General features: G+C 45.4%; 2 protein-coding genes across 6 annotated transcripts; one reads left to right on the top strand and one right to left on the bottom strand.

The window, feature by feature from the left end:
• The first annotated feature begins 1862 nt into the window (after nucleotides 1-1862).
• Nucleotides 1863-8185, top strand: LOC127777266 (nuclear intron maturase 3, mitochondrial). Of its 5 annotated transcripts, none has more exons than XM_052303837.1 (6): nucleotides 1863-4230; nucleotides 4310-4376; nucleotides 5035-5313; nucleotides 5558-5712; nucleotides 6169-6364; nucleotides 8052-8185. In XM_052303837.1, the coding sequence occupies exon 1, from the start codon at nucleotides 1863-1865 to the stop codon at nucleotides 4065-4067; it is 2205 nt and encodes a 734-aa protein (XP_052159797.1). In that variant the 3' UTR covers nucleotides 4068-4230; nucleotides 4310-4376; nucleotides 5035-5313; nucleotides 5558-5712; nucleotides 6169-6364; nucleotides 8052-8185. The 5 variants fall into 5 exon arrangements, with proteins under 5 accessions (XP_052159797.1, XP_052159799.1, XP_052159800.1 ...); XM_052303839.1 differs by lacking the exon at nucleotides 8052-8185 and adding an exon at nucleotides 4703-4760 and having other exon boundaries at nucleotides 6169-7218; XM_052303840.1 differs by lacking the exon at nucleotides 8052-8185 and having other exon boundaries at nucleotides 5558-5744; nucleotides 6169-7219.
• A 6322-nt stretch (nucleotides 8186-14507) lies between these two features.
• LOC127775959 (squamosa promoter-binding-like protein 10) lies at nucleotides 14508-17029 on the bottom strand. The gene is made up of 3 exons (XM_052302277.1): nucleotides 16216-17029; nucleotides 15565-15764; nucleotides 14508-15406 (listed from the first exon to the last, which is right to left on the bottom strand). The coding sequence occupies exons 1-3, from the start codon at nucleotides 16893-16895 to the stop codon at nucleotides 15006-15008; spliced, it is 1281 nt and encodes a 426-aa protein (XP_052158237.1). The 5' UTR covers nucleotides 16896-17029; the 3' UTR covers nucleotides 14508-15005.
• Between the last annotated feature and the right edge of the window lie 2340 nt (nucleotides 17030-19369).

Genomic DNA, 19369 nt, shown 5'->3' with positions numbered 1-19369 from the left:
AACCCAAAAAATATTTCAACCTACTAAAAAAATAATAGAAAGAAAAAAACAGAGCGAAATAAAGGGGAAGGAGAAAAACAGAAAAAAGAAAAAAAAATCTTCCTCTCTCGAAATCGCCGGCCGCCCATCGCCTCCTCTCTCGCCCTCGCCGGCCGCCGCCGTGCCTCCTCTCTCCCTGGGCGCTGCCGCTCTAGATCCGGTCGTCGTCAGCGCCTCCTCTCTCACCGGCCACCGCTGCGCCTCCTCTCTCACCCGCCGCCGCCCCATCTCCTCTCTCCCCGACCGCCGCCGTGCGTCCTCTCTCGCCGGCGCGGCACGCCGCCCCAGATCCGGTCGTCGTCAGCGCGTCATCTTCCCGTCTCCTCTCTCACCAGCCGCCGCGCTCGCGTCCCACTGCCGCCGCGCTCGTCGCCCACGCCGGCCGCCTAGCTCGCTGCCCGCCGTCGTCGCCTGGCCTAGCCGCCACCGAGCTCGCATCGTCACTCGCCCTAGCCGCCGCCAAGCTCGCGTTGTGGTGAGAGGGGTGACGCGACCCACTGTCGCTCGCCCGGGCGCTCGGGCGGCTGCATCCGGCTGAATCGGCCGGATCCCCTCATCCAGCATCTGGAGGGAATATTCCCCTCCAGGCCACCCTATCCCATCTCCGACCAGGAACCAAACACCCACAAAAAAAATGGGCCGCCATGTCCTATCCACCCATATCCCTCCATCCAAACACATCCTTAGTAGAGCAGATAGCTTTTACTTTTGAGCGTGTCTCGTTGCCCTCTTGTGTTTGATTCTATTTGGCAGGGCTCTAAGCCTCTGCTCCAACTCCAACCACATATCTTCTGAAGCTGGAGCTTAACTAATCGGTATTAGCTCCATTCAAAAGAAAAAAAGTTGGGCTCGCTGGAGTGGCTAAAAAAATTAAACTAGTTACGGGATGGGATTTAAGCCGCTCTACAATTATGTTCCAAACTCCGCTCCTAAAGTTAAATTTAGAAGTCAACCATATCAAACACGCCTTTTGTTTGGTCATATGTTAAAAGTGCCAATCTCTCATATGTGTACTGTACTTACAGTACCGGAGGCGAGCAGCTACAGGTTTTTACCTTCTTGAGATCGATTTGTTAAGTCAATAATCGTTGTTCTTCTCGGCTATTTCATCGTATTACTATGAATTAATTGCTCCACATCTCTAAAAATACGTTTCTTCAAAAAATACCTCTACTTCTAAGTTAAGCATTTATTAAGCTCATTTAACAAAATAATTAAATCAGCCAGCTCTATAATTAAATAAAGAGAAAAAAAAATCCAAGAAATACCATTGACAAAGTGTCCAATTTCTAGAAATATTATCGACAGTATGAATTCCATGAAATATCATCGTACAAGTGACTTTATCCCAGAAATACCATCACCGTTAGGGTTACATCCATTCCGTGCCGTTAAATGCACTGTTTATCCTATAGCATTTAACGAAGGGATGGTAACGAAGCCCTACTAACAATGGCATTTCTGAGCCAAAGTCGCTCATACGATAACATTTTATAGAACTCACATTTGCCGATGACATTTGTTGATTTTGTACGTTTACCAATGTTATTTCTTAGATTTTTCTTAAATAATAGTAAATTATAGATAATCTGTAACGAATTATCCGATGGATAATCTGTTTCAAACAGGCTCTAGACCTTAATGGGCCTACCGAAATGGGCCCAGAGACAGGATGACGAGACTGACTGTGGGCCGTGGCGGCGTGGGCTGCTTGTCACAGCCCAAAGAAAAGCAAATCCGCCAACTTCCAGAACGAAGCAGCGGAAACGCGTTCCCCTTCGCTTCCTCCCGCCCGCCCGCCCGCCCGCCGCCGCCGCGGCCACATGCTCCCCCGCCTCCGCGTCCTCCTCCCCGGAACCCGCGGGCTCAGCACCGCGTCCCCCGCCGAGGCGGCGGAGGCGCCGCTCTCCGCCGCGGAGCTCGAGCTCCTCCTCCGCCGCGACCACTACTCCGCCTCCACCCGCAGGTTCCACTCCTTCCTCCCGCTCCTCTCCCACCCTTCCCTCCTCCTCTCCTCCGCGCTCCTCCTCCGCCGCCGCGCCCACCCCTCGCTCCACTCCCCACCACCCGAGCCCCCTCCTCTCGCTCCCGCCGCCGCCGCCGCCGCCGAAGCGATCTCCTCCCCATCCTCCCACCTCCGCCTCCTCCTCCCCTCCCGCGTCAAGGGCCGCCCGCTCCCCGTCCCCACCCTCCCGCTCCGCCTCGCTACGCTCTCCGCCGCATCCGCCCTCGACTCCGTCTTCGCCCCGCGCGCCGCCACCTTCGCCTACCGCGCCCGCCACGCCGCCGTCCGCTACCTCCGCTCCATCCCCAACGCGTCCTGGTTCTTCCGCGTCGCGATCCCGCGACAGCCCTTCGGCCCTTGTCACGTCCGCCGCCTCCTCAGCGCCATCTCCGGTAAGGTTGATGATCCAGGCTTCGTGGAATTCCTGCGCGAGCTGTTCGCTTCCGATGCCGTAGCGTTCGAGCTCGGCGGCTGCGAGCTTGGCCGCGGGCTCCCACAGGAGTCGGAGCTCACCGCCACGCTGCTGAACATATTCTTCGATCCTGTCGATAGAGAGGTGATCGCCATCCGTGAGGAGGTGCACAAGAAGAATCCTAGAGTTAAGGATGACAGTGTTCTTCACACGCCTGTGAGAGTGTACGCGGTGCGGTATCTCGATGAGATGCTGGTTGTGACATCTGGTTCGAAGATGCTCACGATTGAGGTGAGGGATAGAATCCTTGCAGTCCTAGAGAGGGATTTGGAGGTGAAGGTGGACAAATTGGGGAGTTCAGTTCATAGTGCGGAGTCGGAGAAGATGGAGTTCCTTGGTATGGAATTCCAAGCGGTACCACCATCAGTCTTACACCCACCCATGTCAGAGAAGGCAAAGAGGGCAAGGAAGATGTATTTGAAGCGCAAGGCGGCAAAGGCACAGGAGCTGAAGAATGCTCGGGAAACACGGAGGAAGAAGCTTGGACTGAAGATATTGAGCCATTTGTTCAAGAAGGTGAGGCGGGGACATGAATTCGAGTTTGATTTCCAGATTGAGAGTGAAGTGCAGCAGCTGTTCAAGGAGTGGGCAGAGGAGGTTGTCACTGAATACTTCAAATCACCAGAGCATTGCAGATATTGGCATCGATTGCTCACTTCAGGTGATTTTTTGTCATTGGCTAGGGTGAGAGACCAGTTGCCACCAGAATTGGTGGATTCCTACGACAAGTTTCAAGAGACACTCGACAGGTTCTTGATGCCCATGAGAGACCGTGGTACATCTGATGAAGAGGAGAGGCTAGCAGAGGAGGAAGAGAGACAGTATGAGAAGAGGACTGTTCAGGACTTGACAGAATTGAAGATGAGGGTCAATGCGCCAATAGAGCTGGTAAGGAAAGCAGTAAAGTTGGCTGGGTTTACAAATTCCATGGGACGGCCACGGCCAATCAAGCTACTAATCTGTTTGGATGATACAGATATTATCAATTGGTATGCAGGTGTTGGGAGGAGGTGGCTTGATTTTTTCTGCTGTTGTCGGAATTTCAAGATGGTCAAAACTGTTGTTAGTTACCACTTGAGGTTCTCCTGCTTCTTGACATTGGCTGAGAAGCATGAATGCACCAAGAGACAAGCAATTAGCCATTACTCAAAGGATTTGAAGGTGAAAAATGACGATGGAGTGGCTGAAGTGCACTTCCCAACAGAGTGCGAGATCAGGATGATGGGTGATAAGAATCTATCTGATCCAAAGCCTGTGGATGGAGCCTTGACAATGATCTTTGTCAGATTAGCTGTTGATGACACCACCTATCCATGTGTGGCACATTTTTGTGCTGAAACAGACACTGTGATTTATCGTATACGTTTACTCCAGAATCGTCTAAATGTAGATCCTCTGAATGAGAAGAAGTGGGTCCAAGGGCTAAGTGCCATTCACGAGAGTTTAAACAAGAAATGCCTCCCTTTGTGCCCCATGCATGCAAGTGATCTTCTTCTTGGCAAGATTACTCTTCAAGATATTGACTGTACTCGATTTGTTGATGTGGAGTAAAACACACTTGCATAATACCTCTTGGAAACACATGTATCATGCATTTATTTGTGGTTCTTGCCAAGTGCATCTAGTGTTGATTGCCCTTGGTGGAGTGCGTCATGGTTAGATCCATTACAGTCCTGTCATGTAGTAGAAGAAATGCTGGCTTTCTTTTCCAGAGGTATGTGTTTCATGGAAGCTTTGAAAGGCTGCTAAGCATCATCACGTGGATAACTAAATATTATCTTATCTTCTCCCAGGAATGTTGCTACTTACTAGTGTTAGCGTAAATTGTATGCGGAACAACTTCATATCAATGCTACTCAGGTATTTCTTTCAGTCAACACCCCTGGACCACATCACGCACTATATTTTTTATACATCATATACATATATATATATACCTTGTAAAAGTGAACAAAATCTAGTTAGCTTACATTTCCAATCATATAACAGCTTATTAGTCATGTTACCTCTCTTGCGGCCATCAATACATCGCGTTGCCCAGTTGCGCACTTGCGCTCATATCATTGAAATTTGTTATCAGTTTTAACTCTGAATTGCCATGAATAAGTACCTGTCATATTAGCGTGAATAAGTGCATATATTATGTTCTTACTTTGGAAAACCTGTTTTATTGACTACGTTCACAGGTACATACAGATACTTGCTGTTGATTACTCTTCAATAATGTTGAAATTATTGGTGCAGGTTCTGTTTTCTTTTCCTCTCGACTGATTATGATTGTGAAATGTTATTTGTAGACTTGTAGTACAGAAATTGTAGCCATTATCATGTTATGAAATCTGGATCACCACTGAATCACAAAAACTTATTAACAAATATGAACAATTTTCCAAATCTTAGCTACATAATGCATGTTCTTTGTTGACCTTACATGCTGAGATGGATCAAATTAGTGCATGTGATTGTCCTGCAACCTATGCATTCGATAAATATTAACTAACTCTCACTCCTTGTGCAGTTGGTTGATTCTGTTATTGATTTGGCAAGAAATCTCGTGATACCAACCGAACTGATTGTTATGGTCAGGATGTATCATCATGATGAGGTGCTGTCATCCATGGTCAAAGTGGTTTCCTGCTTCTATCTCACATGGCCATGTAGGGATATCAGCATGCTAAACAGGAAGCTGTTCATGATTGTTGTCATGGTCTTCTTGACATGATAGTTTTCCAGACACTCCATGATCTCACAGTAGCTACCGAAGCTGCCGCAGCATGCATCTAACAACCATCTTCAGGTACGTCACATCAGCCCATTGTGCAAACGTGCTGCGTCCTGCATGAGACGCCTAATTGACTGTTTATCTGCTTTAGATGTTATATCACCGATTATTAACAGGATACATGGGCCCTAGTAGCAGAGCCAGACGTTGATGTTGCATTTGCAGTTGGACATATCACAAGATTATATCCATCGTTCTGAGAACAGGGTGATAATCTCTGCCGGCAACGATGATTTTACATGATTGCTGATCTACGCAGGCTGGCATTGGCTTCCATGAAATGGACGACAAGGCAACAAGTCCATGCCGACGGTGGAACATATTTGGTGGTGTCCGGAGCACAGCGGCCGTCGACACCTCATATGCACAGGACCTCGATCAAAGCCTCAAAGGCAGGCAGATTGCGACTGCACGGTCAGGATTACATTATGCAATAGTATATCACAGTGAGTAGAAATTAAAAACTAAAGGAAGCAATGTTACGCATCAAAATTAATTTATTCTTTGTTGGGAGATTCTTGTCGCTTGCATACATTGGTGAAGTTTTTCTGGGCCGTGTCACAGACACCCAGTATTCCCTCTGTTACTGATGAAGGGAAGTCAAATGTTTGCAGCAAACAAAAACAACACACACAGTTGCATCTTAAGTTATCTCTGCACAATCATTGAGTTCTAAATCCACAGGCTTTGTTTCAGAACATATCATCCCAACCAATGAATCTCATCCTCGTCTAGTTGCCATGTTCTTGTCAGAGTTGTTATCTACCATTTCCATTATTCCATTGTTTCCTACACTTCGCACCTTGCAGTTTTAAACACGAATTTTCTGAATGGCTAAGCTTCAGTCTCTTTAGTAATTTTATTTTCCAGGGGCGCGACGTTTCACGTCATCATTGGGAGGAGGCACCGGGCGAGTACAGCATCCGGATTTCGAACTGATTTAGTGGTGGGCGCACGTGAACTTCAGCGCATGCCCCACGCTCGCTGCGCTACACCCCATTTTCCCCAATGACCAAGAAATATAAACAGATCATGCCATATTGCAAGCCAACCATAAAAAATTCGAGTTAAGTGTAAATAGCAGAATTCTTCTCTCATCTTCTAAATTAACCCTTTATTTTGAACGTGACATTTTTCTTATACCTATACGAACTAAGGCCTTCTTTAGTTACTAAAGCAAAAATTTTCATCCTGTCACATCGAATATTAGCACACATGCATGGAATATTAAATGTAGAAAAAAAACAATTACACAGATTACTTGTAAATTGCGAGACGAATCTTTTAAGCCTAATTGTGCCATGATTTGATAATGTGGTGTTACAGTAAACATTTGCTAATGATGGATTAATTAGGCTTAATAAATTCGTCTGGTAGTTTCCTGGTGGAATCTGTAATTTGTTTTGTTATTAGACTATGTTTAACACTTTAAATATATGTTCGTATATCCAATGTGACAACCAAATCTAAAAAATTTTCTCAAACTAAACAAGTCCTAAATTGACTGTCTTTGATACTAGTACCTTTTTCAGTCACTTTTCTTTAAAAGATTCTTGTGTTCGAAAAGTTGGTTTAGTTAGTAACTGTAAAATAAAATGTGCTACTTTACTACAGTGGTGTGTAATACAGTTTAAAATATGTGTTCTTCACCTTCCTGGAAATCGTGGAGACTGTACGGTAGCGTGGTCCGATGGCCAAAATCACGTGGCCATTTGCTGTAATAATCGTAACAACCAAGGATAGCAAAAAAAAAAAAAAAAAACTACAACCGAAATTAATTAAAGTTAGCTGAGGGTGGCAAAACTAAAGCAACACGCGCTTAGTATAAGTCGCGCTCGCGCGAGTAGAGGTGGTGCGTGTCAGCGTGTGTTTGCCTCTTGTGGGAGGGAGAGGCGAAGCCGCGAAGCAGGCAGAGCCGGCGGCTGCGCGTGCCAGCCACGGCGAGGCTCGGCGGCGGCAAGCCCCGGCGGCCGGCCGAGCCGTGCGGCGGCGGCGGCGAGGCGCGGCTGCCCGGGGGGAGGCGGCGGGCGGCGCGGCAGCAGATCGGGACGCGCGTCATGGCGTGGTGGCGCGCCAGGGTCGTCGCGCCCGTGCGCCGCGCGTGGCTCGCCGTCGCCGCCGCCCGCGCGCGCGCCCGCAACGGCGGTAAGCCCACCGCCCGCGCCCCCCAACTCTGCTCATACGTAGCCATCTCCTATGCGTATTCTGTTGTTGTATAATTGTAGTTCTTGGTTACACTGGTTCGAGAGTTCAGAGCTGATTGCAAGAACTGATAAAGCAGCAGAGATAATAGTAGGATTCTGCGCAATGCAATCGAGTTTCACGCCTCTGTTCTTCAGTTCTTGTATGTTAGACTGGAGATTTTGCAAAGAAAGATGGGATTAGTTATAGCATCCACAGATCTAGCCATCTACCCGATGCTAATGCAGAAGCTTCAGGCTTCAGCTTACTAGAAGATATACAGTAGATTGGTAGAATGGGAGGGAGCTAGCCTCTGTGGGTGTCTTGCAACCAAAAAGAAAAAAAAAATTACACGGGAAACAAACAAATCGATCAGTGTTCAGTACTGGTCCATGAACTCCAAGAATCGTTGTTATCTTTTGCTTCCAACCTCACATTGCATTGGACCACCCAATCTGCAGCCATTACCATCTTTATTCTCACGGATTTGCCATATAATTCTGACGAATTTCCTGCCAAACATCTTCAGAATTCTCTCTTTCCCTTACAAATATGATCGATCGTCAATGCAGAGCGTGGCATCCTCGACCTCCACCAGGACGTGCAGACCTGCGGGTACGAGGACGTGCAGGTGATGTGGAACATGCTCAGCTCGGAGAAGGAGGCGGCGCCGCCGCCGCCGCCGCCGCGGAAGCGTGCGTTGTGGCGGCTGCGGCTGCCGGTCTGGCCCGCCGCCGTCTGGTCGCCGCGCGGCCGAGGCATGCAGCAGCGTGAACCGAATCCTACTGCCGATTGCAACTTCGCCATGTAAAACGGAGAGAGGGGCATCTCTTCCTCTGCCTGACTGCCTCTGCAATTGAGATGTTGCAAGATACTGTGCCAAATTGCTCAATGGCTCGTGATGGCCTGATCTATTGTGTACAATGACTCTGTATATAGTTCAGGGCAATGTGTTGCTTTCTCTGCTGCTCCGGTGCTTTCGGTTGGTTTTCTGACTTGTGATGCGAGATGCAGCAGATTCGGGTGGCTATTCAGTTTTGATAATCGAAAAAAACAAGAAAGAAATAATATCGATTAGTGCGAGTTTTATAAAATACTCATATTGCAAGTGACTCAAAGCTATCGTCGTTAGAGTTTCATTAGTAGCTATCCGTTAAGTGTTTTAGGATAAACAATGTATTAAACAGAATGGGATGGGTGCAATCCTACTGGAATAACATTTTTATAACAAAATTATTTATACGATGATATTTTATAAAACTCGCACTCGTCGATGGTATATTTTGATTTTGCACGTCATTTTCTAGATTTTTTCTTTGGATAATATAAAACCCTCATCTGGATATTTTTCCTAGACTGTTTCATCTTAATGTGAAACTCAGACATAAAGTTTGTACATCTAATTTCACTATCGTACGAATGCACAGAATAGACTCAACCATTAGTATGTTGGTGAATAATCTGAATTCTACCAGTGGATAAAGGCACCAGCATTTCGATTGTTGTGAAGTGTGACTTTTTCTTTTTAGAGAGGGCGACCTTGTCCATGTCCTTGTTGAGTGACACATCCTGCTAGTTATTCTGCCGACTCAGGTTGCGAAATGTCTTCAATGCCCTGCAGCCATCTACACATGGAAGGCCTATTTATGGGCTCGTGGCCCAACCTATTTATGTTGGCCATACAACGGCCCAGTAATCTGCCGTTCATGCTTAGGTTGGCGTAATCTCTACAGCCCTGCACAGCAGCAGCGGCCCAGAAGACCTCTGGTCCAGTTGTTTCTGGCTTAAAAAGGCCCCTAACTCACAAATTATTCGCCCGACCAAATAAGCCTAAAATACTTTTGAGTCATTTCAAGCCCCGAGCTACTAAAGCGTCTCACTTCACTATCTAATAATATTTTTTTGTTTGATAATATATATATATATATATTCTTTTGGATGATAGACGCCAGCCTATCCTATGGAACAAAGTACTTCATCCTTCCAAAATATAATTATTTTTTTACACATTTCCAAATATCTATCTGGACGGAGGATGCCAAAATACATTTTGAGAAACTTGTAGAAATTATATATTTTGAAACACAAGGAGTAGTTTTCAGAAGAAAAAATTTGTGATAGTTTGCATTTTACACGCGAGGGCTTAAATCGGTCTATGTTCTTACAAGCTACGTTGCCATTTCCTCATACAATGTTTCAACTTAAAATATAAATTGTGTCAAGAAGAAAAAAAAATGTCTTACTCCCTCCGTTTCACAATGTAAGTCATTCTAGCATTTCTTATATTCATATTGATGTTAATGAATCTAAACATATATATCTATCTAGATTCATTAACATTAATATGAATGTGAGAAATGAATGACTTACATTGTGAAACGGAGGAAGTAGCATTGAAGTGAAAAAAAAAACAAAAGTCTAGGGCTACAGTCCCTTCCCAAAATAGTTCGAATGCCGTATTTCCTGAATCTCTGAAATTAACTTGGGGAAGGAATAGTTTTTTTTCTCTCACTTTAATACTACCTATGAGATTTTCATTTTTTTCCATCTTGATACAATTTATATTTGTCCTCTTGAGGAAATGCTTAGATACGAGTCTCACCGAGCAACCACTACACCTCTACAAGTTCTGTCTTCCGTCCTCTCCCATGGGACATGCACCCAACGATTTTTCGAAGGACATTGCATTTCCCTCGTGTCACAGCCTCACAGGCACCGCTTCCCTGAGTCCCCCTTGATACCCCTACCCCTCTCTCTTGAGTTGTTGTCCACCCTCTCTAAATCTATTCCCATGCCACCTTTTGTCGTTCACTAGTGTCTCTTATGCCTCCTTTGTCACAAGCGGTGTATCGTTTTGACAAAGCAAGGTAGAGTCGGACGTTGGGAGAAGCGGTGATCCTCAAAGGGGATGAATTTTGTAGCGTCAGAGCTTGAAAAAGGATATGTGTGGAGGTGATGGACCTATGTGAGGCACACGATGACTGAGGCAGAAGAAAGATGAAGTGGCATCAGCTAAGGCCTACATCGTCGTCGACGGCGTTGCCTGCTGAGGTTAGGCCCATGACAGTTGATCACTGCCTCGTTGTTTTCGATATCACCTACCGAGATTGAGCCCAGGGAAGAGAGGAAGAGAGAGAGAGTGGTGTTGTGTTGGTAGCAGCGCAAACTGGCGAGTCGGGGATGAATGGAAGTTGTGAGAAGCATTGACAGGTGGGCCCCAACGATTTAGAAAAAAAAAATGATTGACTGGACTGCCAAGGGATTGCAAATGTACGCCATATAGAAGTATAGAACCAAAACTGTTCCGGATTAAATAGGATGGTAATTCGTTTGGCTTGAAGAGTTTAGGGTGTTAATTTGTCAGGTATTTATATTAAGGAGGGTAAATCGAAATATCGTAAAAGCTCAGGAGGTAATTCAAATTTTTTTTGTTTCTTTTTCGTTTTCACCCCTCGGCTCCTGCTAGCAATGCGGTACTGCAGAATAGTATCCCTACATGACAACACCCCGAGTCCAACCGATAAACAGAGCACACTGCCACAGTAGTCCAGTAGTACCACCAATTGACAAAGTGTCAACATCACCCCACTCCACATGGTGAATGCACAACAACGCTCCAATCCACATCACCTCAGCACAAGGAAGGGCAACAGTGGCATCCTACTACAAATTTCCAACTGAAAAGTCTGAAATTTAACAGCGGTACTCCTACAAAGGGTGTGTTTATTTCACGTCAAAATTAAAAGTTTTGTTAAAATTGGAACGATGTAACGGAAAAATTGAAAGTTTGTGTGTGTATGAAAGTTTTAATGTGATAAAAAAGTTGAAAGTTTGAAGAAAAAGTTTAGACTAAACCAGGCCAAAGATGAATACTACTACTAGTCACTCCCTTAACACGAGCACTCACTATTTACAGCTAATTATTTTTCTAGTGTTAAGTGACTTAATCATCCTAATTAACTATTTGCCACTCTTACGAGTGGTGCTAAATTATTTGCTATGAAATTCATATATCATAGACATATAAGGGCTCACGTGTTATAGACGGTGAGTGGCAAATAATTAATTGCCACATCTTAAAAGTTTAAAAGTGACAGAAAGTTAAATATCCCGTAGTATTGTGCACACGGTGTGTATATCTATGTTTTTACTGTGTTTCTTAGAAAAAAAAAAGATGAATACTGCTCCCTACAGACTGTACTCCAGGGGCAGCAACCCAGCAAGCGAGTCGAGGGAGGATCAATCTCGATTTCGCGGTGGATCGGCCGAGTCGGTCCAAACGGTGCAGGCCCCCCCGCCCGCGGCATCCGCGGCTAGCTGCCTGCCTGCCACCCCAGAGTCCGTTTCTGCATGACGTCGCTTGCTACCTCATCTGCTTGCTACTGCTGCTGCCGCCGCTGTAGCAGTAGCCATGGCCACTCACTGCCCAGCTATCCTACACTCTACTGCTATCCAGCAAGCTCTAGCTACTGCAGCCATGGCGATGGATCAATCCATTTTCAATGTTGATACAGAGTATATTTTCCGTGGCTGTTTCTGGGGGGCTAGTAGGCGATCGATCAGGAGAGACGGCCGTACGTACGTCCGTGTGATCGACGATCCCCCCATATCCAGGAGGATCCCCGGGAGCTTTCACTGCTCCTATGAATACCCCAAGATATGATTGAGATTGATCCCCACACACATGCAATCACATCTCTCTCTTTCTCTAGTCTCTCTCCTGTTTATCGTTCGTTCGTTGCATTGAGGGGGATGGGGGTAATTGATCTAGTCCCTGTACTGTCGCTGGTATCTGCACACACACATGCGCAAGTAAGTACGCCGCTTTATTGCCCTGTCCTGCCTGCCTTATTATTAGATGGAGAGCTACCCAATGGGACGGCCAGGGTGATGAATGTATTGTGTGTGTGTGTTGCTCTTGGTGATCTTGGAGTTAATACTGCAATTAACTGGGCGATATATGGGGGCGAAGCCTTTGCCCTAGGGTTGAATGGGAAACACGGTGTTTTCGCGCCTTGTTTGAACATACCACTGTGATTTTTTGTTTGCACAAATTTACCTAGTAGTAGTGAATAATTATTATCCCGAGATATATAGTGGTGGAGCAGGAATTTACGCGGACTAGGGCTCAACCAACAAAGACTAAGGCTGTGTTCGGCCCCGCGCACATAAAATGGAGCGATTTATGATTAATTAAGTACTCCCGTCGTTTCAGGTTATAAGACGTTTTGACTTTGGTCAAAGTCAAACTACTTTAACTTTGACCAAGTTTGTAGAAAAAAATAGTAATATTTTCAACCCAACACAAATTTATTATGAAAATATATTTAACTATTGATTTGATGAAACTAATATAGTATTATAAATATTACTATATTTGTCTATGAACTTAGTCAAACTTAAAATAGTTTGACTTTGAGCAAAGTTAAAACGTCTTATAACCTGAAATGGAGGGAGTGTTTACTTTTTTTTTTTTGAAAAATGCATTACTAGATTTTTTTTAAACAACTTTCGTATAGAAACTTTTTTTTTTTGCAAAAAACACAGCATTTAACAGATTGAAAAGCGTGCGCGCGGAGCACAAGGGAAGAGAGTTGGGAACACAAGCTGCCGAACACAACCTAAGGCTCAACCAATTCAATTTGTTGAATCTTGGAACTTTCCATGGATACTTATTAGTGGATTTACAAAGGATTTATTAAGGACACAAGCTTAAGGCGCTCAAACCCTAATTTCCCAAGATTTGTCTCCGCCCCTGGCACTCGCTTACTCAAGATTGGTGTCCCCACATCCTTTGCCCCCACTCGATCCACATCACACCAATACCATTCTAACCTTAAACCGTCTTCCTAGCTATCTCTGTTCTCATCCTGAGATTACTACTCCCTCCGTTCCCAAATGTTAATGCTCTAAAAATGCTAATATTGTCTACAGAGTTTGAAAGTGTTTATATTTAGGAATGTAGGGAGTATATACCACGCATGCCCCCTCCTCATGTTTACATCCTTCCTCTAACACTGCTTGATTGTATTTTGTTGGGGTGGGATGTGTGTCTGTGTAGTGGCAGAGTTACATAGAAGGTTGTGGGGTCAGCTAACACCACGGTTTTTTTTTTCGCAAACTCCCTTACAAGTCGGCATTTTTTTTACATATAATTAAATAAATTATTTTTTTAAAAAAATGACGCACTACAATATAAAGTAATGCTATTTGACCTTAATGGCAAAAACAAAAAGAGAGACTCCACTACTGTACCTTCTCCATCAATAAGGTTTTAACTAACATGGCATTGCCGCATTGGCACCAAGAGGTTTTGAATTTCTGGCCGGGCTACGTAGTTTTGGTTTTGAAGTGCAAATGAATTAATTGTTCGTCAATCATGTTTTAGGCCTAGACTACTCAAAAGTGGTGTGTCAAATTAAAGTATAAATAAGTTTCCATGCCTTCTTTTAGACAAACTGACTGATACATTCAATCTAATGAACAGTGCCAAACAATTCTTTCCAGAGGGGTCCCAAAAATTAATAAAATCTCCTCACGTTCAAATTAAAACTCCAAGGACGTTATATACAGTAGAGCTAGCACCCTAGCTAATTAAGAAATTTGTACGATGGCCTAGTATTTATTACACTTGGATCATTAAATCATAATTATCTGGTGGACCCCACCATAAGACACTGCTGCCATGCTACTAATGTAGGAACCGGTTGCAGAATTAATTAATGAACTCTCTCAACATGCATGCATGCATATGCCGGAGTACGTACGTAGATGTGTTCAAAGCCAGCTTCGTGTGAATTTAAGGTTCATATATAAGCACAGGATCTGTGGGGCCCTAATTTTTTTTTCACATGCAATAAATGTGAATCACTCTCCTGCACGGTAAAGAAAAAACAAGAAGACACTTCTACTATTGACACGCAATGCGTGGTAAAAAAACACTAGAAAAACGAGGCAATGGAAGATTCGAAAAGATTATGCTGTGGTAGTAATAAGATGTTGGGACCTGAAACAGTGAAACTCTGATATCTGTTAATTAATTGCATATATAGGAGCTTTGCATATGCATGATAGAAACAACAACAATAACAAGAACAGGTACAATCTAGCTTCATTGCAAGTTGCAACAATAATATTGAAATTAATAACTAAGATGAGATGAACAAGAACACACTCACTCACACACACACAAACCACATTATTCCCCAAGTGAAACAGAAAGCTGCTGAGAAAGAAGGCATGCATGCATGCTGCTTGCAGTGCAACAGGGTAGCTAGAAAGAAAAAAAAGTTTGATCCTAGCTGTTGGAATCCTTGCTGCTTTTCCTTTTTTTTTTTACCTTCTTTTTTGCTCCTCTTTTTTTTTTTCTTCTCTTCACTTGGTTCATGGCTGATGCAAACGTACTGGAAGTTATACCCTTTTCTGCTCTCCCTTCTTTTCTTACTTTTAGCTACACAAGAGGTGAAATGACACGAACACATGGTAGGATCGAGTAGGAATTGAAGTAACTAAGCTAAGGTAAAGCTCTACATGAAGTCGACCTCGAACAGATGCATGTTGTTGTTGTTGCCGCCATTGTTGTGGCTGTTGTCGTTGTTCTGGTCTGATACCTCGCCGTTGGTCGCCGTCGACGGCAGCGCGCTGGAGCACACCGACGAGCACGACAAGATGTTGTTGCTACCGCCGCCGCCGCCGCCATTGATGTGGACCAGGGAGCTCACCTGCATGTGGTCTTGCTGGTGATGGTGGTGGTGATGGAGCATGGCGCCGATCTGCGGCGCCGAGCTCTCGTGCGGCGGCGCGCCGCCGAGCGTGAGCGCCGTCGGCCTCGCCGCCGCCGCCGCATGCTTGCCCTGCTCGGCCAGGCAGCTGATCACGCTGGTGTTCGACGAGATGGGCGACTTGGCCGCGCTCATGGACACCACGTCTGCATCAATTAATCCGATCAGTTCATGTTAAAAACGAACGGCAGAGTGTAGCAGAGAATGCAATCTTTTTTTTAGATAATAGAATAGAATCCCGGCCTTTGCTTAGGGAGCTACAGCCAATTATTACAACAATTTAGTGTCATCGATTAGAGCTTACTCTTGTTGTCACCGGTGTAAGACGTGGCGGCGCCGCCGCTCGGCTTCTTCCCGGCGGCTACCGGCGCCGCCGCCGCGTCCTTGGCCGCCGCCACGGCGGTCGTCGCCGCCGCCGCCGGCTTCCGCCGGCGACGGTTGTGCTCCGCCAGCCGCTTCCGGCAGCTCCTCTTGGCCTCATCAAACTCCGTGAGCACGTGAAACCTATCCAACACATGTACGTACACCCACAATGTCACAATTCTGTAGATTAAAACGTGTACATCACACAACATACTATACGTAGTACACTATACGAATAATGCTGCTGCATTGGTCAATGCGTGGATGGGATGGCAGTAACAGCAGCAGCAGCAGCAGAGATAAAGAGAGAAAAAAACTCAAAAAGAAAAGCATATCATGCAGGCGACGCAGAGAGATACGCACAGACCGGATCGTCGCATCGTGGCAGTGCAGAAAGAGAGGAGGAATCAAGAAAAAGTTGGCAGCTACTAGCTCGCAGCTTTTCGTTCGATTCCTGCGCGATTTTCCGCTTGTCTCTCTCTCTCTCCATCGATCCCGAGACCGGTCATGGCGAGAGAAAGAATTCAAGAAAGCAAGTATAGCGAATCATGGCGACACGCTGTAGCACGGTGATGGCGGAGCAGTAGCTTACCTGCTGCATTGCTGGCAGAAGCGCTGCTGCTTGCCGGAGGCGGCGACGACGGAGGCCTTGGCGTGGTACTCGCAGACCTTGTGGCGGCGGTGGTAGTGCTTGGCGCCGGAGAGGTCGGCCTTGCAGCCCTCGGCCTGGCAGCGAGGTGGCTGGTGGTGGGCGCCGCCGAAGCCGAGGCCGAACACGCCGCCGAGGCGGGAGCGCATGAGGAGGCGGTCGACGGCGAGCATGTCGCCGGGGGAGAAGTAGGTCCGGCGCCCGAGGTTGAGCCCGATCCTCCCGGCGGCGGCGTCCTGGCCTCCGCCCCCGCCCTCGCGCTTCACGATGCCGAGCGCCGGGTACACGTCTCCGGGCATCGGCATCGTCATGGGCATCTGCAGCGGCATCGGCATGGGCGGCGGCGGCGGCGCCGCCATGCTCGGCGGCAGCGCCAGGAGCTGCGGGTGCGGCGGCGGGTCCTGCCCGCCGCCGAACTGCATCGCCGCCGCGAAGTCCAAGCCGTCGTACATATGGTGGTGGTGGTGCTGCAGCATCCCCGCCCGCTGCGCCGCCGCAGCCGCCGCCGCCACCGCCGCCGCGCCATGGTCGAACCCGACGTACGCCCCCGGCCCCGGCGCCTGCATCGCCCCGAACGGGAACGGCGACTCGTCCCCCGCCGCGTTCATCCTACCGCTCATCATGCCCGCCTCCTCCTCGCCGCCGCCGTCGCCGTCGTGGCGTGGTGGCTTCCAACGAAGTGGAGCTCGAGCTAGAGTGAGCTAGCGAGTGAGGTGGCTAAGCTAAGCTAGTGTGTGAGTGTGAGCTTGCAGGAGAGGAGGAGGGGTTGCAATGCAGGGGTGGTTAAAAAGGCAGAGGAGAGAGAGAGAGAGAGAGAGGGAGGGGGTAATAACTATTGGCGTGTTGGTTGTCCGGTAGTGGCATGTGTCCGCCTCGCCGGACGTCGCCTCGTCACGGCGCCATTGCTCTTTCGGTGCAACAAGTCGCCATGGCTGTTTTGGAGAGAGAAAACTCACAAACACACACCCACCCCTCTCTCTCTCTAGTCTAAGGCTAGTTTTTTTTTTCTTCGACTTCAAACTTGAACTTCTTTTCTTTCTGTTATCACGCTTTTTTAAAACTGTTAAATGGTGCGTTTTTTTAAAAGAAATTCTATACATATGTTGTTTGGAAAATTTATTATTTTTATGTGCTAATAAGATTTCTCGTTTCGTATACAACGAAAATCTCTCTTCAACTTGAAGGCAACGTTCGATAGAATGAGAAAGAAGATTTGTCTTGTTCTTCACATGCTCTATTTTTGAACGGTTAAAGAATGTGTCTTTTTTCTTTAAAACTTATAGGGTAGTTATTTTACAGAATCATATTAATTGATTTTTTAAAATTTAAAATAATTAATACTTAATTAATTATATGCTAATAGCTTATCTCGTTTTACGTATCTTCGTAATTTTATCTTTACTTCTCCTCTCAAACACAGGTTGTGTTTGATTAGAGGGGATGTAAAACAAAGTAGTGGGTTAACACATAATGTATTAGCCTAGAAACTTACAATTTTTAATCAATATGATTTTTTAAAAAATCAAATCTCTTGTAGATTTTTTTTTAGAAAAACATACCATTTAGCAGTTAGGAAATGTGCACATGAAAAATAAGGGATCAGGAGTTGAAAAATGTAGTATAGAACACCAGAGAGAGAGAGAGAGAGAGGTCTTATTATTTCTATTTCTTGTTTGGAACTATTTTGAGATTATTTGCAGGAGAACAGTGTGGAGGATCACATGGGATTTGTGCATGCCAAACCAGCATTTGGCAATTGGCATATATGTGTTGTAGTAGTATATAAGTTTTGGCATTTTGCATACTACATGGATGTGGACTACTACCGCACAGATAACCCAGCCAGCCGTCTCTGTGTTTGCTGTGCAGAGGAAAACAGAGAGCATGCAGTTGCAGGCAGGCCGGGCCGGCACAGCTGATGCAATGGTAACTGTGTTCCCGGCCATTGCACATCCAGTCCCATTTCTCCCTGTCCGGAGCCTGGACACCCTTCCCAATGTTGGTTCAGTAGTACTATTAATTAAGAGTTGTTAAGTTAATTAAGACAAATATGTACATATAGTCTTCATATTTATAAGACAAATGTTTTAGAAATTATTTATGATTCTAAAATTTAACATTAAGCTAGCTTGTTCTAGACTATGAGTATTATCAACCTGAAAGATGTATACACTCGAAACTCTCTCGAGACCTGGGGTGAGGGCAGAACTTAAGGCTTAATTAGCCTTAGGATTAGCTCTTATGAACCCCATATTTCACACTCTCACTAATATATGTGAGTCGGCCATATTGAGAAGTGCCGAATCCTCAGTTTTGCCGCTTGGCTTAATATGCAGCACCAAATGTGCCTAGTTTCTTTGCTCCAAAAATATATAATGCATTGTCAAGTTTGCTATATTAGCTTAGTTAATATACATGTAAAAAGGAAAGTTATTGATAGTGTGGTGTTAGAGTCGTGAATCCATGACTATACTCATCAGAGTTCAATATGCTCTTATAATATTGCATATACGCGATGTATTTCGGTAGAAATTTAATTAAGTTGAGAATTAGTTTGCCATTCGCTTTCATCTCTTTGAGGTTGTATAAAGAGAGTGCACTCGTAGGGTGTCATGCGATGTGTTTTCAGTAGGAATTAATTAATGAGGACGGAGATTTACCATTGCCCATAATTAATCTCTTTAAGTTTTTCTAGAGGTGTGCTTGTATGTATAGCAGTGTGTATACGTGTGTATCTTTAATGTAATCAGAAAAAAAATTGGTTAAAACAATATGATGGTTAAAACAATGTGCCACATAATTTACAATGTAAAAATTGGTTTTAAGACATATTTACAACGACAAATGATGCAAATAAAACTGGGAGGAGGATGTCTTGAGCTTGTCACTCCATTCTGTAGGTGGATTATTAATGCTAAACTCAAGTTTTCATGGGTATTACCTTAATTTATATTGGAAAAAACCAGTGTGTACACTCCACGCATCTATGTGGCTTGCACCAAGTGGCACGGTTATCCACATGCATATGTTCATAGTGTTGGCACCAATAATGAATTTCTAATATGTCCAGTACAAATTTAAACGCATATATATATAT

Source organism: Oryza glaberrima, chromosome 6 (assembly GCF_000147395.1).
Source record: "Oryza glaberrima chromosome 6, OglaRS2, whole genome shotgun sequence".
In the NCBI taxonomy this organism is placed as follows: Eukaryota; Viridiplantae; Streptophyta; class Magnoliopsida; order Poales; family Poaceae; genus Oryza; species Oryza glaberrima.
Note: the sequence above shows the minus strand (reverse complement) of the source record. Positions and strands in the feature narration are given on the sequence as shown.